Source organism: Amblyomma maculatum, chromosome 6 (genome assembly GCF_055883805.1).
Source record: "Amblyomma maculatum isolate TAMU_Amacu chromosome 6, ASM5588380v1, whole genome shotgun sequence".
In the NCBI taxonomy this organism is placed as follows: domain Eukaryota; kingdom Metazoa; phylum Arthropoda; class Arachnida; order Ixodida; family Ixodidae; genus Amblyomma; species Amblyomma maculatum.
The window spans coordinates 66,048,993-66,068,427 of NC_139349.1; the positions used below are offsets into that span (position 1 = coordinate 66,048,993).

Sequence of the window (19,435 nt, forward strand, 5' to 3'; positions counted from 1 at the left end):
TGCGCAGGGGTTACTTCCCTAGAGCTGAAATAGGGAACCATATAGCCCGATTAGCCCGATACTTGTGTTCGTCTTCGAATTACACCTATGACCGGAAGGCATGGGCTGTCTTGCATCGAAGGCGAAACCATTTCCTGTTTCCGCTCTTTTTTCATCTGTGTTGCTTCTTTCAGACGCCATTTATTTATTTATTTATTTATTTATTTATTTATTTATTTATTTATTTATTTATTTATTTATTTATTTATTTATTTATTTATTTATTTATTTATTTATTTATTTATTTATTTATTTATTTATTTATTTGCTTACAAATACTTCCAATCCAATCCAGGATTACTGCATTTATATCACATACAGGTGCCGCACGTTATATATCCGGTAGTAACAGTTGGCAAATATAATTGGCGTTATGCTCGTATGGCCAGGAAACCTTAGGGGTCTTCCGGCCAAGCTCAAATACTAAGAAACATCAGAGGAACAAAATATTTGCATGCTTCTTCAGCTACAGCTATAGCACACTGCACTCATATCGTACTGCACCTTATTGTCACTGATTTGTAACCTTTTGTAGACTGTAGCTCAAGTTTTTCGATATCATTCGGTGGCGCGGTTAGATAATTACTTGCTTGGCCAGGTTGTGATATTTTTTGCTGATGTTGGGGGGTAACATTGAAGGCTGTACCCAAACTGCTCTGGCGACCATTTGCTCAAATCAGGTATCGTTATCTCATTGTTGCTACAGGATCTTACGTTATATTGATACGTCGCGCTCAGAAGCAGTAAGGTGAGCACAATGGCGTTTGGTAAATTGCTGTTTCTGCTGACTCCCATACAGCGACAGAGAGGTTGAAGTGTCGCGCTGAGCAAACTGAAAAATATTATATTTTGTGGCACCTTCGCAAACGGACACAAATACAACGCTGCACTCATGTGGAGTTTGAAAGCCGATTCCTTTTGCGTCAATTTTTTTCCCTCTAACAATTTGTATACAAAAGTGACAAAATTAACAAATATCACGTGCACATATTTTACAAATGTACAATACTTATAATTGCGATCTTGGTCAACTTGCTCTTTCCGCTACTTATGAACAAAGGTGGGCAGTCTTGTTTTTACGGGCTCTTCTCCTTCTCGTCGCGAACACGGGAAAAAACGTGCACCTTAACACTATACCACAGAAAAAAAAGAGGGGTATCCAAATTTGGGTGGACTGTATCTGCTTCATCTTTCTTACGCCCCTGACTTGGCACACTGTAATTTATGTATTTTCATATATATATATATATATATATATATATATATATATATATATATATATATATATATTGCATTGGCACCACCTGCTGCGGCGCCGACATACTACCCTAACTGGCGCCCAGCCCGCCCTGTTTGTTATTACTGCGGGTACCGAGGCCATATTTCCCGCTTCTGTCGTCGCAGGCTCCAGAATGAACGCCGCGGCTACGAATCATTTGAAGCAGACTACCCTCCTCGCTTTTCCGGCTCTAACCACCGTTCATTCCCTGATTATCCCCGACGTTCATCACCCCCGCCAGAAAGCCCCGCTCCGCCTGCTGGTTACAGGCCTTCAAGACGCCGTTCTACTTCGCCTTTTCGCCGCTCAACCTCGCCTCTCCGTCAAGCTTCTCTGACGACCCCCCGCTTGTCGGAAAACTGACCACTGCAGTTTTAGGAGGGAAAACTGCACTCTTCGACCATCCCAAAAATCCTCCGGAACGTCCCTGGAATATTATTTTAGTGCGGGTTGAAGGTTTGTCTGTTGAGGCTTTGGTTGACACGGGCGCCGCTGTTTCTGTGATACACACTGACTTGTGCTCCCGCTTGCGAAAAGTGAAAACGCCTTATGATGGACCTGAACTCCGTGGAGCTAATGGTGCAATAATTCGGCCTTCTGCTAAGTGTACTGTACAGTTCTTGCAAAAACCTCCCCGGTCAACTATCGCGTCTCTCCTCTTCACCCTCCTCCGGACAGTCGTTACCGTGGCACTGAAGTTGTCCACGTTTCACGTATGAAACCTTTTATTCGGCGCAATCCTGCGGACTAACTGCGGCCAGGCTGGCCGCTTCAACTGCGCGGGCGAAATAGTGTGAGCACTGTGTGGCGCTTCTTCTTCCACACGGCTGAACGTGCTGCAGCCACCGTAGTGCTGCTTCATCTTCATCCTGCTCCCTCTTGTAGATACCCATCGTCATCGCGGAGTGTGTTTGGCTGCAGTGTGCGACCAAGGCTTCAGGTCTGCAATAAAGCCTGATTCCCCAAGTCCGACCTTCGCGTTACCTTACAATATATATATATATATATATATATATATATATATATATATATATATATATATATATATATATATATATATATATATATATATATATATATATATATATATATGATGCGAGAACATTTACCATACCAGGCCGCTTTAAAAACTATAGAGCGAAGTGCACGCTTCATTTAAAGAAACACTTATTGGACTCGACGTTTAGACCAGAAGCTGGCCTTCATCAGGATATATATATATATATATATATATATATATATATATATATATATATATATATATATATATATATATATATATATATATATATATCTTAAAATGAGGAGTGTGTCTTTCGCGCTGTGAAGAAACGGCTGCGCCGGAGGAACACCTTCTCGAACAGCTTCAAAGTACGGAAGATTGCCTCAAAAACTAGTGTATCTCAGTTGTCTTTTTCCCCCAAAATGATACACTATTGGAATAAATTGCCTTCAGACACTATTTGTGTTATGCCCAATGAGGTTTTATTTTCTAGAGTATAATAGGGGGAAGTGGGGGTGGGGGTGGGTGGGGTGGGGGGTGGAGCATTTCAGTTTTTTGGGCTGTGCGATTTTTTTATCTCTTTTGTTTCATCTTTGCTTTTCGGTGCGATGTTGACTTGTTTTCGCGGCTGACACTGCTTGTCTTATGTTTTCATTTATGTATACGCCCTCCCCCCCCCCCCCCCCCCATCCTGTAATGCGGCTTGGCACTATGGTTAAATAAATAAATAAAACAGAAGACATGTATGTCCGCATTGATCGGTGACTCAAAACTTAACAAATTGACAGATAGCAATAAAAAGTGACACAGGTTTGTCAGATGTGCGACTGTATTTCTGATTATATCTTAAATTTTGAATGACCAGTGTTCGAAAAAAAAAATGAAGGGTATCATCTTTTGACATCCTTCGTACGTTAACCTCGCAAAGCGTCGGAATACCGTCAAGTTGATCACGCTGAAAAGATATCAGCATTAGCTGCGAAGTAGGCTGACCTCAATAAGGTAGGACTTGGCAACTTCTACTTGATCTATGAGGTAGACGACGACAGCTATGTCTGTTGGTGATGGTGATAATAAAGATAATAACTAATATATGTTTTAAATTGACTCCGGATATTTGAATAGGAAGGCGGTAAAATTATTTTGTAGAAGGCGTCGCCCGCATCGCGCATGCTAGTGATGCTGTCAAATTGCAGGTGCAAAACAAATCAACAAGCGATGCGTATACTGCAGTCCTAGAAAAACATTCTGAATTTTAGTGATTGATGTTTTTTTACATGCATCCTAATCGAGGATGAAAATGGTCCCTTTACGGAAGAAACGTAAATGTGAGACTAAACGCTTTTTCTACCTTGTATCATGAGCGCTACCAAACATATCCAGCTACAATGTCCGCATTCAGACGTGGACGTTTACATGTTGACCGCGTGCTCAGCCTAGCATCATCAGTTCAACACCAAAATGGAACGTTTGACCACGGCCTTGTTCTAGGATATGAAAGGGTCATATAAAAGCGTAGCTCACAGCCCATTTTCGACGCTCTGGAATCTGGGGAACTTGGCGGTCTGCTAGATGCACAGTTATCTGCTCAAGAGAACGCTGTTTATGCACACTGAGGGCGGATCAACGTCTTCCCATTTCACTTCCCGTGGAGCCTAGCTGGCTGGAGTGCCAAGCCCAATGCTCTTCAATCTTGCACTTGTCGGACTACTAAGACGTTGCAATGCTCTATCTATCCGGACGGCATCTGAATCTGGCCTTCAGGATCGTTACGCGTCCACAACATCGAACAAGGTTTCACAAAGCACAAAGCATTCTTATGACCAACCAACGCCTAAAAAGCTTGAAGATTTCTACTGAAACATGTGCCATTCTTGTCTTTACACGTATGATCAGGGAGTGTTATGCTGTATGTATCAATTGCACAGCAATACCTGCACAATTGTTTCCTTGGAGCAATCAACGGTCGGGATTTATCGTGGACCCCCCCTTCCTTAATTCGGTCAGCGCAGTAGATACAACGTACTTAATGGCATCGGTATATGTACCCCGTAAAACAATGACTGCGCATTTCGTTTACTCAAAACGATTTTTTTATTTTTTGCTTTGTTGTCTTAATTTTCTCGTTTCTGCCTTCCTGAACGCCTCACCTCCAGCCGGGGACCTCCTGTGGCCATTGGCGTTCTCCCCTCTGCTAAACTGGTACTGCCGATCATTGCATCTCCGCTCTATAGTTGTACGTAATTGATTACTTGTAAATAATTATAGCTTTCAGTGATTTTGTAATCTGTTAATTACTTTTTCAAACAGTAGCGTTTCGGGTATTTCAATTGTTTTTTGGGCGCTAATTACCAGTTTTCATTGCTTCTTTGCAGAAAAAGCTGCTTGGAGGAAGTTTCTGTGACGATGTGATCGCGTCATCCAGGTAGCACCGAACAACAGAATAAGGTTATAAAAGATTTATGTAGTTTGCCTGAATGTTGTCTACCATTTTGTGACATGAAATGACATTAGTAAAACATACATATAAGAAACATTTACTAATGTGCTAACTTTTGAATGTTACTGTAATGTTGCCGTTCTGTCTGAAACACATTAATGTTACAAAGAAATATTATTTTAATATAGCCTTCTTAATATTACAACCATGTGTGAATTATAACTATGAAAGAACATAGCAAATATATTTAAAGCACTGAGTCCCAGCACTTCTGAACTTTTTCTTCTATCAAATGTGGTTTTAAGTAACACGCATAGCTTTACTATTTTCTTATGAAGCTTGGCTTGTTATCTATTCACCAGTATCACTCATGGGACATCCACCAGTGATGGGTATGAAAAACGACTATAATATTTCTTCAACGGTGAGTGTAGGAGTTGTACTGCTTGTACTGGGGGGGGGGGGGGGGGGGGGAGTGGAGCTGTAATGTGGTCTGTATTGGGGTTTTACAAAGAAATAGAAAGAGTGGAAATTTTATTTCGTATTTTTATCTCGGAGAACCTGAAATCTGAAGTTAAGCTGGTGAAGTACGATGCTTTACCGCTGCTCCGCGCGACACGCCGGCGAGATTAGTCGATTTACGTCGCTGTTTTATTGCGAAAGCAATACTACTCACACTTTCAAGCCTTCGCGTGGCCCGGCCTCAGTTACGTCTTACCCACGTGACGCTGTGACGTCACACCCCACGTGACACACGGGCTAGCAGGAGCTGCCAACTTGGGTCTCTCGTTTCACATGGGATATCAGAATCAGCCTGCTAGGACCCTGGCATTCACGTTACCCCTATAGGCCACTAAGGCACGTTCATATGGGTTGGTTAAAGCGGGGCTTTATATGTGGGCTGAGGAAGAAGAAAAAGAGAAGAAGAAGAAGAAGAAGAAGAAGAACGCTCGGTCACCCGCAGCTAATGCTTTCGCTCAATATTTGGTTCAGCAGCGCTGGACCCTTGTAATTGTTTTTAAACAGAAATCCATTTAAATGCTACATAGTAAAAGTAGCCTGCAAATAAACATTTCCTTGTGCTATATTACTTCAAATATCAAATGAGGCAGCCCTAACTGCGAACGGTCTTTTTTTATTTACTACTGATAATAACGACATTGCGAAGGCACAATATTGCTTGTCTGAAAGAGTTTCTAATACGTGCGCCCCGGCGCCAAGGATTGACGCTGCCACGCGGTATACAACCGGATCGTGGTGGTGGCGCCAGATGACGCCACTTGACCGACCTTTTGGCATGCACCCTCTCCCCATTCCTTGGCTGAAAATGAACAGCCTGACCTAGATATGCATGCACACTACATAGCCTCCGCGATCGGCTAGCCAGAGTGGATCACAGAGGCCGCGCGGAGTTGATATTCTCGACAGGAGTACACGATTAATGACGGTAGTTGTCAAGAACTTAGATCACCACGTCGCAGGCACAGCAGCCGATCGCGGCTACTTTGCTGCATCTACCTAGGTCGTTTTCAACCAGTAGCAGATCAATTTCCGTCTCTCCTTAGAGGGAGCCACATCTTCTGAAAAAGGCGGATTCTATATTTAGCTAACCCTTCGCTGGAGCTTGAACAATCATTTTTGCTTCGGATATATCACTCTGTCAACTGCAAACTGTGTTGCTAAGACGCTATGACCTAACACAGTGGCATCGTCATTGGCGAAGCCTTCCACGAGTAGTGCTGCCGATCGCCGAGAACTCGATCTTCAATATAGCGCTAAATGTTGTTCCGTAACTATGCTTTTCTTTCCGTCAAGTTACAACTTCCTACATCAACTTTCGACCAGCAGTATTTTAGTTGCTCCGTGCAGCTCCATTCTTTCACAGTCCGACATCCTTTTGCAACTTTTTGGCTTCAAGAAGAAAATAAAGCCAGAATAATCACCTTTCGAAAAAAAAAGAAAAAAAACACCTTTATCCAGGATATAGCCGGCATGGCTAGGTCCTTTATGCAGTAACTTCTGGTCTCTGTAGCCTGTACTGCAAGAAAACGTGTCTGACTTGCCACCACTCAAGATAGGTTTTGCAAGCCATCGTACAAAAGCATTGCTGGAGATTAACAAGCTTTAAAAAGGAAATTGTTTCACGCAGGAATGATACATGCGATTTCACTGAGAGCGGCTGGCTCTTAGCGTTTACTTAGGTAATTGTTCAAAAAGTTGCTCGGAGTATATGTTTGCCATATCGGCGTCGATGTGTCTATTTTGAATCTTCGGCACGTTGTTCGAAGAATGGTTCTGAAAAAAATTAAAATGCGTCAGATCATGATCATGAAAAGGAACGAGTATATATGAAGGTAATTATCTTCATATGTATTCGGCTATATCATAAACATCATTTCGCATCGCTCCACATATCGCCTAGTTCGTTTTACATGCGCGCATTTGATAAGAATATTGTAAAGCGTAAATATCTTTTCACTGCTCTACACCTCATTTTTATGGAGCTTATCATTACGAGACAGGAAGCGTGCAGAGTGGGTCTGAGAAATAACTCAAGTTACCAACATTCTAGTGGAAATTAAGAAGAAGAAATGGGCATGGGCAGGACATGTAGTGCGAAGAGAGGATAACCGATGGTCGCTTAGGGTAACGAACTGGATTCCAAGGGAAGGAAAGCGTAGCAGGGGGCGGCAGAAAGTTAGGAGGGCGGATGAGGTTAAGAAGTTCGCAGGGATCAAGTGGATGCAGCTAGCACAGAACCGGGTTAAGTGGAGAAATATGGGAGAGGCCTTCGCCCTGCAGTGGGTATAGTCAGGCTGATGATGATGATGATTATGATGATGATGATGATGATGATGATGATGATGATGATGATGATGATGACATTCCATTTTTTGCTATAGCGTGAAAGTGACAAGTCGCAGAAAAGCATGTATAGCTGTCGCCGGTGTCGTTGCCTATGAATGCAAAATTCTGATTGGTCGACAGGGTCACCATGCCACAGCCAGGGGACCTCGTGCGGAAATTTCAAGCACCCCACAATGCCCGCATTAAACGTTGACGTGATGCTATGCGTGGAATGAAGTTAAATGTATGACGCAATACGAATTATTGTTCACTCTATGCTTGAAAACGATTTAATTTCACAAAGTGATTGATTTCGCTTAACAGAAAATTTCAAGAACACGTTTTTAGACGACTCCGGACCACGACCCTTACTTAGCTTGCGAGTCGGAACACCTTCTCGGCAACACAAAGCAGCTTTTTCCGGCTTGGATGCAAGATGAGGTTTACATGTTGTCTTTCACTTAAAGTGGCGTCCTACGACTGCACGCTAATAAATATTTCTATAAGTAGACAGGAGAAGAGACCAGTATCCGGTTCCCTCTAAAGCGAGGCTTTAATGTCCCCCTACGTCTTTTGCACATCTAGCTCACATTCAACCAAGATATCACTGCTCGTCTCAAGTACCACGTAAACTTTCAGCTGGAGTGCTGCGTTGTATTTAGATCACAGGCGCAAGGTAAGACGTGTTTTTTAAAGAAGAAACAGGAGACGCTAGAAATCGATGTTACAAAAGCGGTGTTCCCCTAACCCATTAAAAATATTGATTACTGAATATGCTACAAATTTTTACTTCAATCTATAGACACGTGGTTTTGATTAGTATACTCTAGGAATGCGATTGAAAATATCCTCAGGTCAGCGTTAGTATTCATTAAAAGATCGAACAATTTACTTTGAAAGTTTAGAGAACGCCATCTCGAAACACGTGAGTAGAGAATAGCTGGCATTGCTTTTAGAACGACAGCCAGGATGATGGTGATAATGATGGCGGTGTTGGTAATAACACGCCCTTTGGAGAAAGTCTTTAGCGCTTACATTTTGTAGTCAACACAGGTGTCACTACATATCTAGAACGTGAGTCGAAAAACCAGAGAGGTGTACATCTCGAGAAACAACTTTTAGTATAACCATAAACAACAAAAAAAAACAAAAAGAAATAGGTTACAGGGCACCAATTAGCATGCACACATCAGGCAACACCACACGCAGGTGGATTTAAGGATCGCGACAATATGGTCCTAATTGGTCTTTAGAGTCCTTCACAAAACAAAAACGAATCGATGAGTAGGCAAATGTTCAAATCGGTACTTAGCGGCGATTCAGATGAGGGGTGTCGCTCGAGTTGTCCTCGCTGGGGCCTCCGGAGCGTAGCCGAAGGAGCGTCTCGACGATCCGGATCGCGGCCGAGATACGTCGGCCTAGGAGGGCAGCCTCGATGCGTCTTTCTCACTCCAGGTCCAAAACTCGTCTCCTCTTCCCTGCCCCCGGGGCAGCCGCACGGAGCAGGCGTCGTCGCATGCATACCGTTCTCCTCTCCCGCCGGGAGCATTGCGCCCATGTATCTTCCCGGCCGTGGGATCCGTGAGTTGGCGTGACCTTGAGGTTCCCGAAACCGCGCGGTTACGACGTCTGGTCTTCTGTCTAAACGATTATTGCTTCCGCGCAGACGCGCGCACTTTACGCCGTCTGCCTCGCTCCGTCCCCGTGGTATACGTCTGCGTCGTCTTTTGCGGGCCGGTTGTTTCTTCGTTTCCGTTCTTGTTAATTATTTGCTTTCCTTCCTGAGGCGGCGTCTTGCACTCACACGTGACAAGTACCCCCACACTTAAGAGTTTTCCCGCACGGAAAACTACTCACTGGCGTAATAAACACACACACGCACAGGCAAACGTCACAACAAACGGCACTGTTCACATAGTACAAACCATCAATAGCAAAGCTCGAACACACGTGTTTACTTCTTTTCTGCTGCTATATGGACATGCTACACACGCTGACAAATATAGCCTTAGTTCAGCCTACTTAGGAAGTCCGCTCCTACGTTTTCTCTCCCTTTTATATACTCGATGTCGAAGTCGTACTCCTGGAGCGTCAGACTCCACCTCATCAGCCTTCCGTTTGACCATTTAGTTTTTGTCAAACACTGTAGGGGCTGGTGATCCGTCTGTACTTTGAAATGTGTTCCGTACAAGTACAAGTGAAACTTCTTTACTGCCCACACCAGTGCTAAACATTCCTTTTCTACCGTCGAGTAGTTCTTTTCGCACTGGCTAAGCTTCTTGCTCGCATACGCCACAGGGTGCAGGATGCCGTCTTCCTCCTGCATCAGTACTGCGCCCAGAGCTGTGTCTGATGCGTCTGTGCGCAAAACAAATTCCTTGTCTACATTAGCGGCTAGCAAGACGGGTGGTTGCGCCAAACATCCTTTCAGTTGACTGAACGCTTCTTGGTGTCGGTCAGTCCAGTGCACCGCATTTGGCGCCCCTTTCTTTGTCATTTCTACGAGTGGGAGAGCTTTGTCGGCGTACTGTGGGATGAATTCCCTGTAATATCCAGTTAATCCTAAAAACGACTGCACCTGTTTCTTGGTGTTTGGTCTTGGTGCCGCCTGTATTTTTTCCAGGATATCTGGCTTCGTCGCTATCCTGCCCATTCCTATCTCGTGCCCGAGAAAAGACACTGATTCGAACCCGACCTCGCACTTTGTGGGCTTCACCGTCAGGTTTGCCTCACGGAGTCTCTCGAACAGGGCTTCGAGCGCATTCAGATGTTCTTGCCAAGTATCTGTGGCGACCAGAATGTCATCTATATAGTGGTGTACATTTGGAAGACCGCCCAAAACCTTTCTCATTAGCTTAGTGAACGTGGCTGCGGCAGTCTTTAAGCCAAACGGCATGAATCGAAACTGGAACAGGCCGTTAGCGCATGAGAAAGCTGTTTTTTCTTTGGAACCTTCCTCCATTGGTATTTGCCAATAACCTTTCGCGAGGTCGAACTTCGAGAAAAATTTCTTCTGCGCGACGCTCGCAAACACCACATCGATTCTCGGAATCGGCTCGCTGTCAGGAATTAACACGCTATTGAGCCGCCTGAAGTCAACACAAAGTCGATTGGAGCCATCTGTCTTTTTGACGACTACGAGGGGTGAGTTATAGGCAGACTCCGTGCGTTCAATTATGCCAAGTTCCAGCATATCTTCTACTTCTCTCTCGACTGTCTTGTGTGCAACCAGTGGCAAAGGATACTGCCTGACGTGTATGGGCTGCTCGGTGGTCAGTCGCAGCTTGCACTCAAGAAGCTTCGTCTTCCCGGGCAGGTCTGAGAAAATGGTGTCATATCGCTCCAGCAGACACCTGACTTGCGCTATCTTTTCTGCGTCCAGAGTCGGGTTAAGCGCCGCGTCCCTTGGTCCCGATGTCTTTCTTGTGTTGAAAGTAGGCACTTCCCCCGCGTCCGGTTCATCATTGATGACCATGCAGGCGATTGTATGGTCAAGATCAGGACGCCTCTCTTCATAACCTTTCAGCATATTTATGTGGAATACTTTTTTGTTTCCGTTCACGAGTAGCTCGTAGTCTACTTCATTCTTCTTTGCTGTTACTGGAAATGGGCCCTTCCACTGCATTGTGAGCTTGTTCTTTTCACTTGGCAGCAGGATCAAGGCTTTGCCCCCTGGCTTGAGCTGTCGATTCACCGACTTTCGATCATAAAATTTCTTATACTTCTCCTTTGCGGCTTCCAGGTTGCAGTGTGCGATCTTGCAGGTTTCTTCCAACCTCTCTCTCAGCTCCAGTACGTAGGTATACGTGGTCTTCTCTTCCGTTCCCAATTCTTTATTGGACCAGAACTCTCGGAGAATGGTTAGTGGTCCTCTGACGGCTCTGCCGTATAGCATTTCAAACGGCGAGAACCCCAAACTTGACTGAGGGACCTCGCGATATGCAAATAGCAGTGCCGGGAGGTATCGATCCCAGTCGGCCGGTCTTTCTTGGCACATTTTCCTCATCATGTGCTTGATTGTCCCGTTGAAGCGCTCCACCAGGCCGTTGCACATCGGGTGATAGGGGGTTGTCAGCAGTTGCTTCATTGACATGAGTCGGCTCACTTCCTGCATCAAGACCGATGTGAAATTGGATCCCCGGTCTGTAAGCATCTCTTTCGGCACACCATATCGCGAAAACATCTCGAGTAGCGCTTCGGCCACCTCGACTGTATCGATAGTTTTCAAGGCGATAGCATCCGGGTACCTAGTCGCCATGTCGACCAGGGTGATGACGTACCGATTTCCTCTTCTTGAGGAAGGTGTCATAGGCCCAATGATGTCGACTGCCACCCTCTGGAATGGCATTTCAATGGTCGGCATAGTTGCAAGTGGTGCTTTCCCGACTCTTCCTTTCGGTACCGTTCTTTGGCATATGTCGCAAGATCTGACATACCGCTTCACGTCACTCTGCAGGCCAGGCCAGTAGAATTCTTCGGTTATTCTGTTCACTGTGTTCTTGGCACCTTGGTGTCCAGCCATAATCGAATCGTGACCCAGACACATGACGGATGGTCTCAATTCTTTTGGTGTCACTAGTTGTAGGGCTTCCCTTCCTGAGTTGAAAGTACATTTTCGGTACAACAGCCCATCTTGGATGAGAAACTGGAATGTCGTCCGGCCTTTCTTTCTTTTTAGAATTTCGCCAACCTTCTTGAAACAGTCCGCCAGTGACGCGTCGTTGCTTTGCTCCTGCGCTACCTTCTCGGGAGTCACCTTCAGTAGTTCCGCCGCAGGAACCTTGAGTTTGGGCATCTTCCCTTGTGCTGCTTTTGCTGCTCTAGTCTGTACGGCAGACGACACTGTGGGTGTTTCGACTTTTCCTTCAGCCGGCTCTAGGTTTCCGCTGCACTCTCTTGAAATCACGTTGGAGGGAGTCTTCACAACGGTTTCCTCTTCATCTTTTTCATCCTGATCCGGGAAATGTTCCCCGCTGAGGGTCCAGTCGGCATCGGGATCGTCAACTTTTCGTACGCCCGCGATGTTTCCTAGCACCAAGTCATATAGGGGTGCATCTAGGCATTTCGCCAAGACCGGCCCCGAATAGTACGGTGTAGAAATTTCAATCATTGCCTCGGGAAGGTAGCGAACGGTGCTGTCAACCAGTAGCACCGCCGCAAGTTGACCGGTAAGCTCCTCATCTTCAACAAGGCTCCTTCTTACTAGGACAGTGTTTGTGCCACTGTCTCTCAACACGCTCACGCGCTGTCCGCGAATTTCACCTTTAACTACAGGCATCGACTCGCTGACGGTTGTGTGCCTTGCCGTTTCCCCTTCCGATCTCTCACCCTCTGCCGTCTTTTCGACTTCCTCTGCGGTCAAGTCAGTTTGTCGGGGATGTACGATACACGCGGCTTTCTCTTGCGTCCGATATCTGCAGTCTTCTGTACGGTGGCCCCTCTTGTTGCAGTTTTGGCAGAATGTCTGCGTCTGCCCTCTATTTCCTCCAAGCCTACAGTCCGAGGCGCGGTGTCCAACACGGTTGCACAAGAAACACCTCGGGGGTTGCCTAAATGTGCCACTTTGCACTCCTCGCTTTACCGCGTCGACATCGGAAGCTCTCCCGTTGTCTTCCTTGACCTTTCCCAGGTTTCTATGGCCTTGGGCTTCCATGAACTGGTCAGCATATTCTGTAAATTCCTCTACTGTCTTCAACTTCCGCTCTTTCAGAAATATGGCCAACTTCGGGTGACAGCAGGCCAAAAACTGTTCTGCCACCATTAGATCTCTCACCCCTTGGTATGTTTTTTCAACCTCTGCCATTTCCAGCCATCGCTCAAAGTAGTTCGACAATCGCGATGCGAACTGCTTTGCTGTTTCCGCATCATTTGGTTTACTGCTTCGAAACCTATCTCGAAAACCTTCCGCGGTTAAACGGAACCTCTGCAGAAGTGTTTTCTTCACTTTTTCATAGTCCGTCGACTCTGATGCGGGCATCCTCCCAAAGACTGTTAATGCCTCGCCCACCAGACAAAGGCTCAGGGCTGTTGCCCATTCGCTCTTACTCCATCCTTGGCCTGTTGCGATTCTCTCGAAACGGTGCAAATACGCATCCAAATCGTCCCGCTTATCGTCAAAAGGAGCCATCAGCTTCCTTGGACAGACCGCTGTTGGGCGTGGGGCCCCAACACCTGACGAGAGTCCTGTTGCCTCTGGCACGGCTCCAACGTTAGTGTTCGCAAGGCGTAACCTGAGTTCAAGCACTTCTTTTTCCTGTGCCAATCTCTTTTCTTCTACCTCAGCCATCCGCTTAGCTCTCTCTTCTGTTTCACGTGCCTGCTCGCGAGCCCTGTCGCTCTCTTCAAGCGCCTGCCTGTGCGCCAACTCTTTTTCCTCTCTGTGTCTCGTTTTCTCTTCCTCATAAAGAGCCATTGTTTCCTCTTTCGTGAACCCGAGCTTTTCGGCTCTAAGCATAAGCTTTTGGAGGTCCATCTCTCTGGTTTTAGCACGAACACAAGCGTGTTGACTTTAACGTTCAGACAAAATGACTAAAGAGAATCCTGGCAGGCTCGCCATAAATTTGTCACTACATATCTAGAACGTGAGTCGAAAAACCAGAGAGGTGTACATCTCGAGAAACAACTTTTAGTATAACCATAAACAACAAAAAAAAACAAAAAGAAATAGGTTACAGGGCACCAATTAGCATGCACACATCAGGCAACACCACACGCAGGTGGATTTAAGGATCGCGACAATATGGTCCTAATTGGTCTTTAGAGTCCTTCACAAAACAAAAACGAATCGATGAGTAGGCAAATGTTCAAATCGGTACTTAGCGGCGATTCAGATGAGGGGTGTCGCTCGAGTTGTCCTCGCTGGGGCCTCCGGAGCGTAGCCGAAGGAGCGTCTCGACGATCCGGATCGCGGCCGAGATACGTCGGCCTAGGAGGGCAGCCTCGATGCGTCTTTCTCACTCCAGGTCCAAAACTCGTCTCCTCTTCCCTGCCCCCGGGGCAGCCGCACGGAGCAGGCGTCGTCGCATGCATACCGTTCTCCTCTCCCGCCGGGAGCATTGCGCCCATGTATCTTCCCGGCCGTGGGATCCGTGAGTTGGCGTGACCTTGAGGTTCCCGAAACCGCGCGGTTACGACGTCTGGTCTTCTGTCTAAACGATTATTGCTTCCGCGCAGACGCGCGCACTTTACGCCGTCTGCCTCGCTCCGTCCCCGTGGTATACGTCTGCGTCGTCTTTTGCGGGCCGGTTGTTTCTTCGTTTCCGTTCTTGTTAATTATTTGCTTTCCTTCCTGAGGCGGCGTCTTGCACTCACACGTGACAACAGGTCACAGGGTAAGTTTGCCGGAAGCATTGTGCACTAAGTATGTCGAAGTAAATAGTTCCGACGCAAGCTGACATCAAGCTGCTGCCACTGTCGTCGCTTAAAAGACAGTTGTAGAACCTTTGGTCATCTTCGCAGTTTGTCCTGCAAATTGAACAAAATGTGGGATCTGAGGTTTTCACAAGGTCATTCACCACAAACCATCTTTTTATTTTACAGCAGTCCTACGTACCGCACTTCATCATGTCAAGGCAATGCGCATAATAGTCACGCTTAAACCCCTCTTGTAAACCAACTAAATAGGGAGTTGGTGATATGATTTAACAGTTCCACCGAGGGTGACGGAACGGAACCTTTGCCAACCTCACCTCGCTCAACTTATCTTACGTGCACGCTGCGAGCATGCCTTCGATGTTTTGCTCGCATTGTTTATCTCGCCAACCATCTCGCTAAAAGTTGCCGTTCAGGAGCAGCTTTTACCCACAGCCTCTTCCATCATCCCGATGGAAATAAAGATTATTATTATTATTATTATTATTATTATTATTATTATTATTATTATTATTATTATTATTATTATTATTATTATTATTATTATTATTATTATTATTATTATTATTATTATTATTATTATTATTATTATTATTACTGTGTTGCAGCACGAAGATCATGTGGTTGTTCCTGAGCACATAATAATGATTTATTGATTTATTTATTTATTGTTATTATTATTACGCATTGCTCAGCGGGCTACGCGCACACTCAGATTCGTCGGCAAACTTTCGAGTGAGTTCCGTACTCTACTTCCACTCCTAGAGCTGTACCTGTCGATATGCTTGCCGCTGTTGGATTACGCGTCGGTTGTTTGGAATAGCACTTGTAAGTCGAACTGGGACAAGGTTGACAGAGTACAGCAAATATTTGTACGGATATTTCGATATCGCTTTCCTTAAGCCACTTCCTCCTCTCGCTCCCCCAGGAGCACCGAACTGAATCTTCCTCCTCCTAACTGCCGTCGTTCACGAGTAGACGCACTTGTTGCGCCCTCAATGGTTGTTTAATTCGTGTATATTTCTATATTTCTATATTACTATATTCAATGTCAGTCATTTGTTGTTGTTTTAACTCTCTATAGTTTTTTTTTTTTTTTCGTGATGTGCTTAACAATTCTCTCACTGTGTATATAAGACATGGTACTCATTGCTTGTTTTTTTTCCGTGACACTTTTCGTCTCAGTTTCATTTCATGTGTTATTTATTTCTTATTTTGTTTTCTGTCTGTGTGTGTAAAAGTTGTGTGTGCATTTTCATTTTTTTCCATTTCTTTTTTTTTATTTTTGTTGCAGCACGAAGACTACATGGTTGTTCCTGCGCACATTAAATAAAGGTTGATTGATTGATTGATTGATTGATTATTATAACGAAGTCACTAAGTAAGGAACTATAAGACTAGGTGCAATATCTCTACTCCAATTTATTTTAAGTTAGACTTCGATTGAATTAAACAGCTGCGCTGTCAAGAAGTGCTACAAGTGCTAAAGCTCGTATAAGCGCTTAATCATTTTTATACTTCTAGGTGCAAGCTAACTTCAAAATTAATGGATCATGAAAACGCATAGCAGCTGTAATAATTTGCCATTTCCCTCTGTTCTTTTCATTTCAGCGCAATTCACAGAGGTCTCGTTTCCCTGTCCGGTTCACAATAGGCAGCGCATATAACCCGCTCTGGAGTGTCCTTTTACAGACTGACCGTCATTCGCAACTTGTATAAGGAAAGCAGAGCAAGATTCATCTTTTATCATACATTGGCCATAAGCGCATGTTCTTGATTCCGTATTTCGTCGAGAGCGGCTCGATAAAGTCCGCGGCATGGTCATGCTGGCGGCAGCACATGTCGGTGCCTCTGAAACGGCCAAGGTCGTTCTCGCTCGCGGATATGTTCCCTCCTCCGCACCACTTTGTACCTGTAAATATTCAAAGGGCCACGGTTTACCCACCGGTCGAAGATATTTTTTTTTCCTGGTGACAGTGAGGCTTCGCCCCTGGAACTGAAAGCAGCGAACATTCTTTCAAAAGAGCAATTAGCGATGGAGGCGAAACGAAGAGGCGTCCTGTGCTGTGCGATGTCAGCGCACGTTAAAGATCCCCAGGTGGTCGAAATTACTCCATAGCCCTCCACTACGGCTCCTCTTTCTCTCTTTCCACTTTAACTCCCACCTGCCTCCCTTCCCTTACGGCATGGCTCATGTGTCCACAGACACAAGTGTGACAGATACTGCGCCTTTCCCTTCCTGTGAACCAATTATTATTATTATTATTATTATTAGCGCAGTTACAGCCACTGCAATGAACCGAATCGGCGCTGTTTATCTCCTCGACTCCCTAGCGGAGAGGTTTCCCTCTCCTGCCTGACAGCTAGTCTAGCCTCCGCCGTGCCTCTGCAAGTCAAATTCCCCTCTCTTCGTCCTCCGCGTTTGGCGGGAGGCGTGATGTCTGTAGAAAGGCTTTAGGTAAGGCGTAACACAAAGGATGGCTCCGGAGTAGGGACACCGCGTTTGCGAAAACGGTGGGAGAGATTCGCACAGCGAGCGGTTCACACAATTAGTGGCCTCCGCCCACCCTTCACCCGTCAGTCGGAGAGAAAGACCAGTTCGGTGCAGTCTTGGGTAAGCCCTGGGTTTCGACGTCACAATTCCGGATCGGCGGCCAGAGTTGAAAGCAGAGAAACTGACTTCCGGAAGGGGGCATGAAAGAGCTTTGATTTGTATTTTTGCTGCTTTGCGATGTACGCATAGATGTAGTATCTTACAGAGCCTATCTCCGATAGCTGATAGTTGCTTTGGCCTTATTTGTTCAAAATGTCATACTCTGGTCAGCGGTCCTATAAACAGTCCGTTAGGTCACCGAATAGAGAAAGAGAAAAATTTAGTTTCGCCAATCATTAAAAGTCGTTGAATTCAGGGGGATTCTTCTCCTCTATCACGTGAAGTGGAAAAGAGTCCTTGCTTTTCTACGGCTTCAAAATCCTAGAAAACCATCTGCAATGGAGCTCCGGGGTGAGGGCTAGACACCATAGCCTACCAGGCCTAACGAAACGGGCCACCTAAAACATTTATTTTACCCTTGGGTTTACTGTTGGGGTACAAGCTTTCATATCTGTAAGGCGAAAACCATGTATCGCCCATTATGAGAAAAGGGCGGCGTTGTGTCCACAGATGATCCTAAAACTATCTTATCAAATGGCCGTATTCGCAAAAGCTTTATCATGCCTCGATCTGTTCGTGAGAAACGCATCCGCGACCGAGGGCACCGCCTCCTCAGACAATATTATACCTGCTGTGCATAATGAAAGAACTTATCATGCAACGAACCAAAAATAAAAAACGCTCTATTAGTAACAGCTATAAGAGAAAATTTAGTTTCACCCACAGGTATATTAAAAATCTCCCTCATTGGTACTTGTCTGCGTAGTTGCTCAAAAGAATGAAATAACTAACGCTACGCTTCTCATTCAATCTCGCGGGAGCTGGAAGAGGTTTATTGCACGTTCAATGTCCCTGCTTATTTTCTGTGCACATATTTAGGGTAGGGCTCTGAAGGTACTACTGGTTTGTTTTTAACCCCTATGTATCAAGCAAAACAATCCTATCTTCGTGTTTTGTGCTAAAGTTTAGGGATTGAAATCTTCTGCATTTACATACCTGTTCTGTGCACAAAACTTAAAACCTACGAACTGAACGGCCCCTTGCTTACCTGGGAATATGAGCAAGCGCTGCAGGTCAAACGGCGATGTGAATGTTTTGAAATGTCCTTTAAGCACTGAAGTGCAGGTCATGAGTAGCTTCATTTGCCTAAGAATTCTTGGCCCTCTTTTCCGCTTCAGAGAAGCCGCTTTAATCTCGGTGTCGTACCACGCGGTGACATTCCGATAAGCGGCGATAATCTCATCCACTTGCTGTGACGTGACATAAACGGCCCCTTTCTCATTCGCCGTCGCTACAAAGTTCACTGTCAACCTGAAAAACAGAAATTACAAACAGCTGCAAAGTCCTGTTCGAGAAGTTCAACAAGCGCTAAGAGCAAGAAGGTACAGTTAGTAGCTGCAGAAATACCGCAATTCCAGGTTTTTCTTAACCTCGTGGTGGACTTCAACTCCCAGAATAAACAAAACATATCACTTTGTGTTCTTAGACACTTTACCTTGAGATACCCGTGACGACTCCTTTACCCCGTCCCCTCTCCTTCATTATTTTCGCAGCTGGTGGAAATGAATCATGACCAGGCACCTTTCTGCAGCTTCAGAAGCACTATAAACAAGCATCGGTGACCAGGGGCAAATTTATGCGAAATGCAGTGGGTATCGAAAAGCCGTGACGCCCCTTTATATCAAAATGCGCTTCTTTGTCACCTCGAAACATTCATATATGTGTTTCTCGTGCCAAACCTCATTTAAAAATGTAATAGGTATCTTCAGCCAGGTGGCTGTAAAACTTGTGTCTATTGGTTCA

General features: G+C 45.3%; 2 protein-coding genes across 2 annotated transcripts; both read right to left on the reverse strand.

Annotated features, from left to right (window-relative positions):
- Positions 1-9,616: 9,616 nt before the first annotated feature.
- Positions 9,617-14,080, reverse strand: LOC146185903 (uncharacterized). The gene has a single exon (XM_084607946.1). It carries the CDS (start codon positions 14,078-14,080, stop codon positions 9,617-9,619), a length of 4,464 nt encoding a protein of 1,487 aa, XP_084464072.1.
- An 835-nt stretch (positions 14,081-14,915) lies between these two features.
- Positions 14,916-19,174, reverse strand: LOC146185904 (phospholipase A2-like). The gene is made up of 4 exons (XM_084607947.1): positions 19,128-19,174; positions 18,681-18,943; positions 16,732-16,891; positions 14,916-15,072 (listed from the first exon to the last, which is right to left on the reverse strand). Exons 1-4 carry the CDS (start codon positions 19,172-19,174, stop codon positions 14,916-14,918), a joined length of 627 nt encoding a protein of 208 aa, XP_084464073.1.
- Between the last annotated feature and the right edge of the window lie 261 nt (positions 19,175-19,435).

What these genes read in the sequence shown, in the direction of transcription:
- LOC146185903 (XM_084607946.1), bottom strand. Translation starts at nt 14,080, where the DNA reads ATGGACCTCCAAAAGCTTATGCTTAGAGCCGAAAAGCTCGGGTTCACG.
- LOC146185904 (XM_084607947.1), bottom strand. Translation starts at nt 19,174, where the DNA reads ATGAAGGAGAGGGGACGGGGTAAAGGAGTCGTCACGGGTATCTCAAG. An exon ending in GTCGTCACGGGTATCTCAAG is followed by an intron (nt 18,944 to 19,127) that starts GTAAAGTGTCTA and finishes TCTGTTTTTCAG; the next exon opens with GTTGACAGTGAACTTTGTAG. An exon ending in GCGCTTGCTCATATTCCCAG is followed by an intron (nt 16,892 to 18,680) that starts GTAAGCAAGGGG and finishes GAATATTTACAG; the next exon opens with GTACAAAGTGGTGCGGAGGA.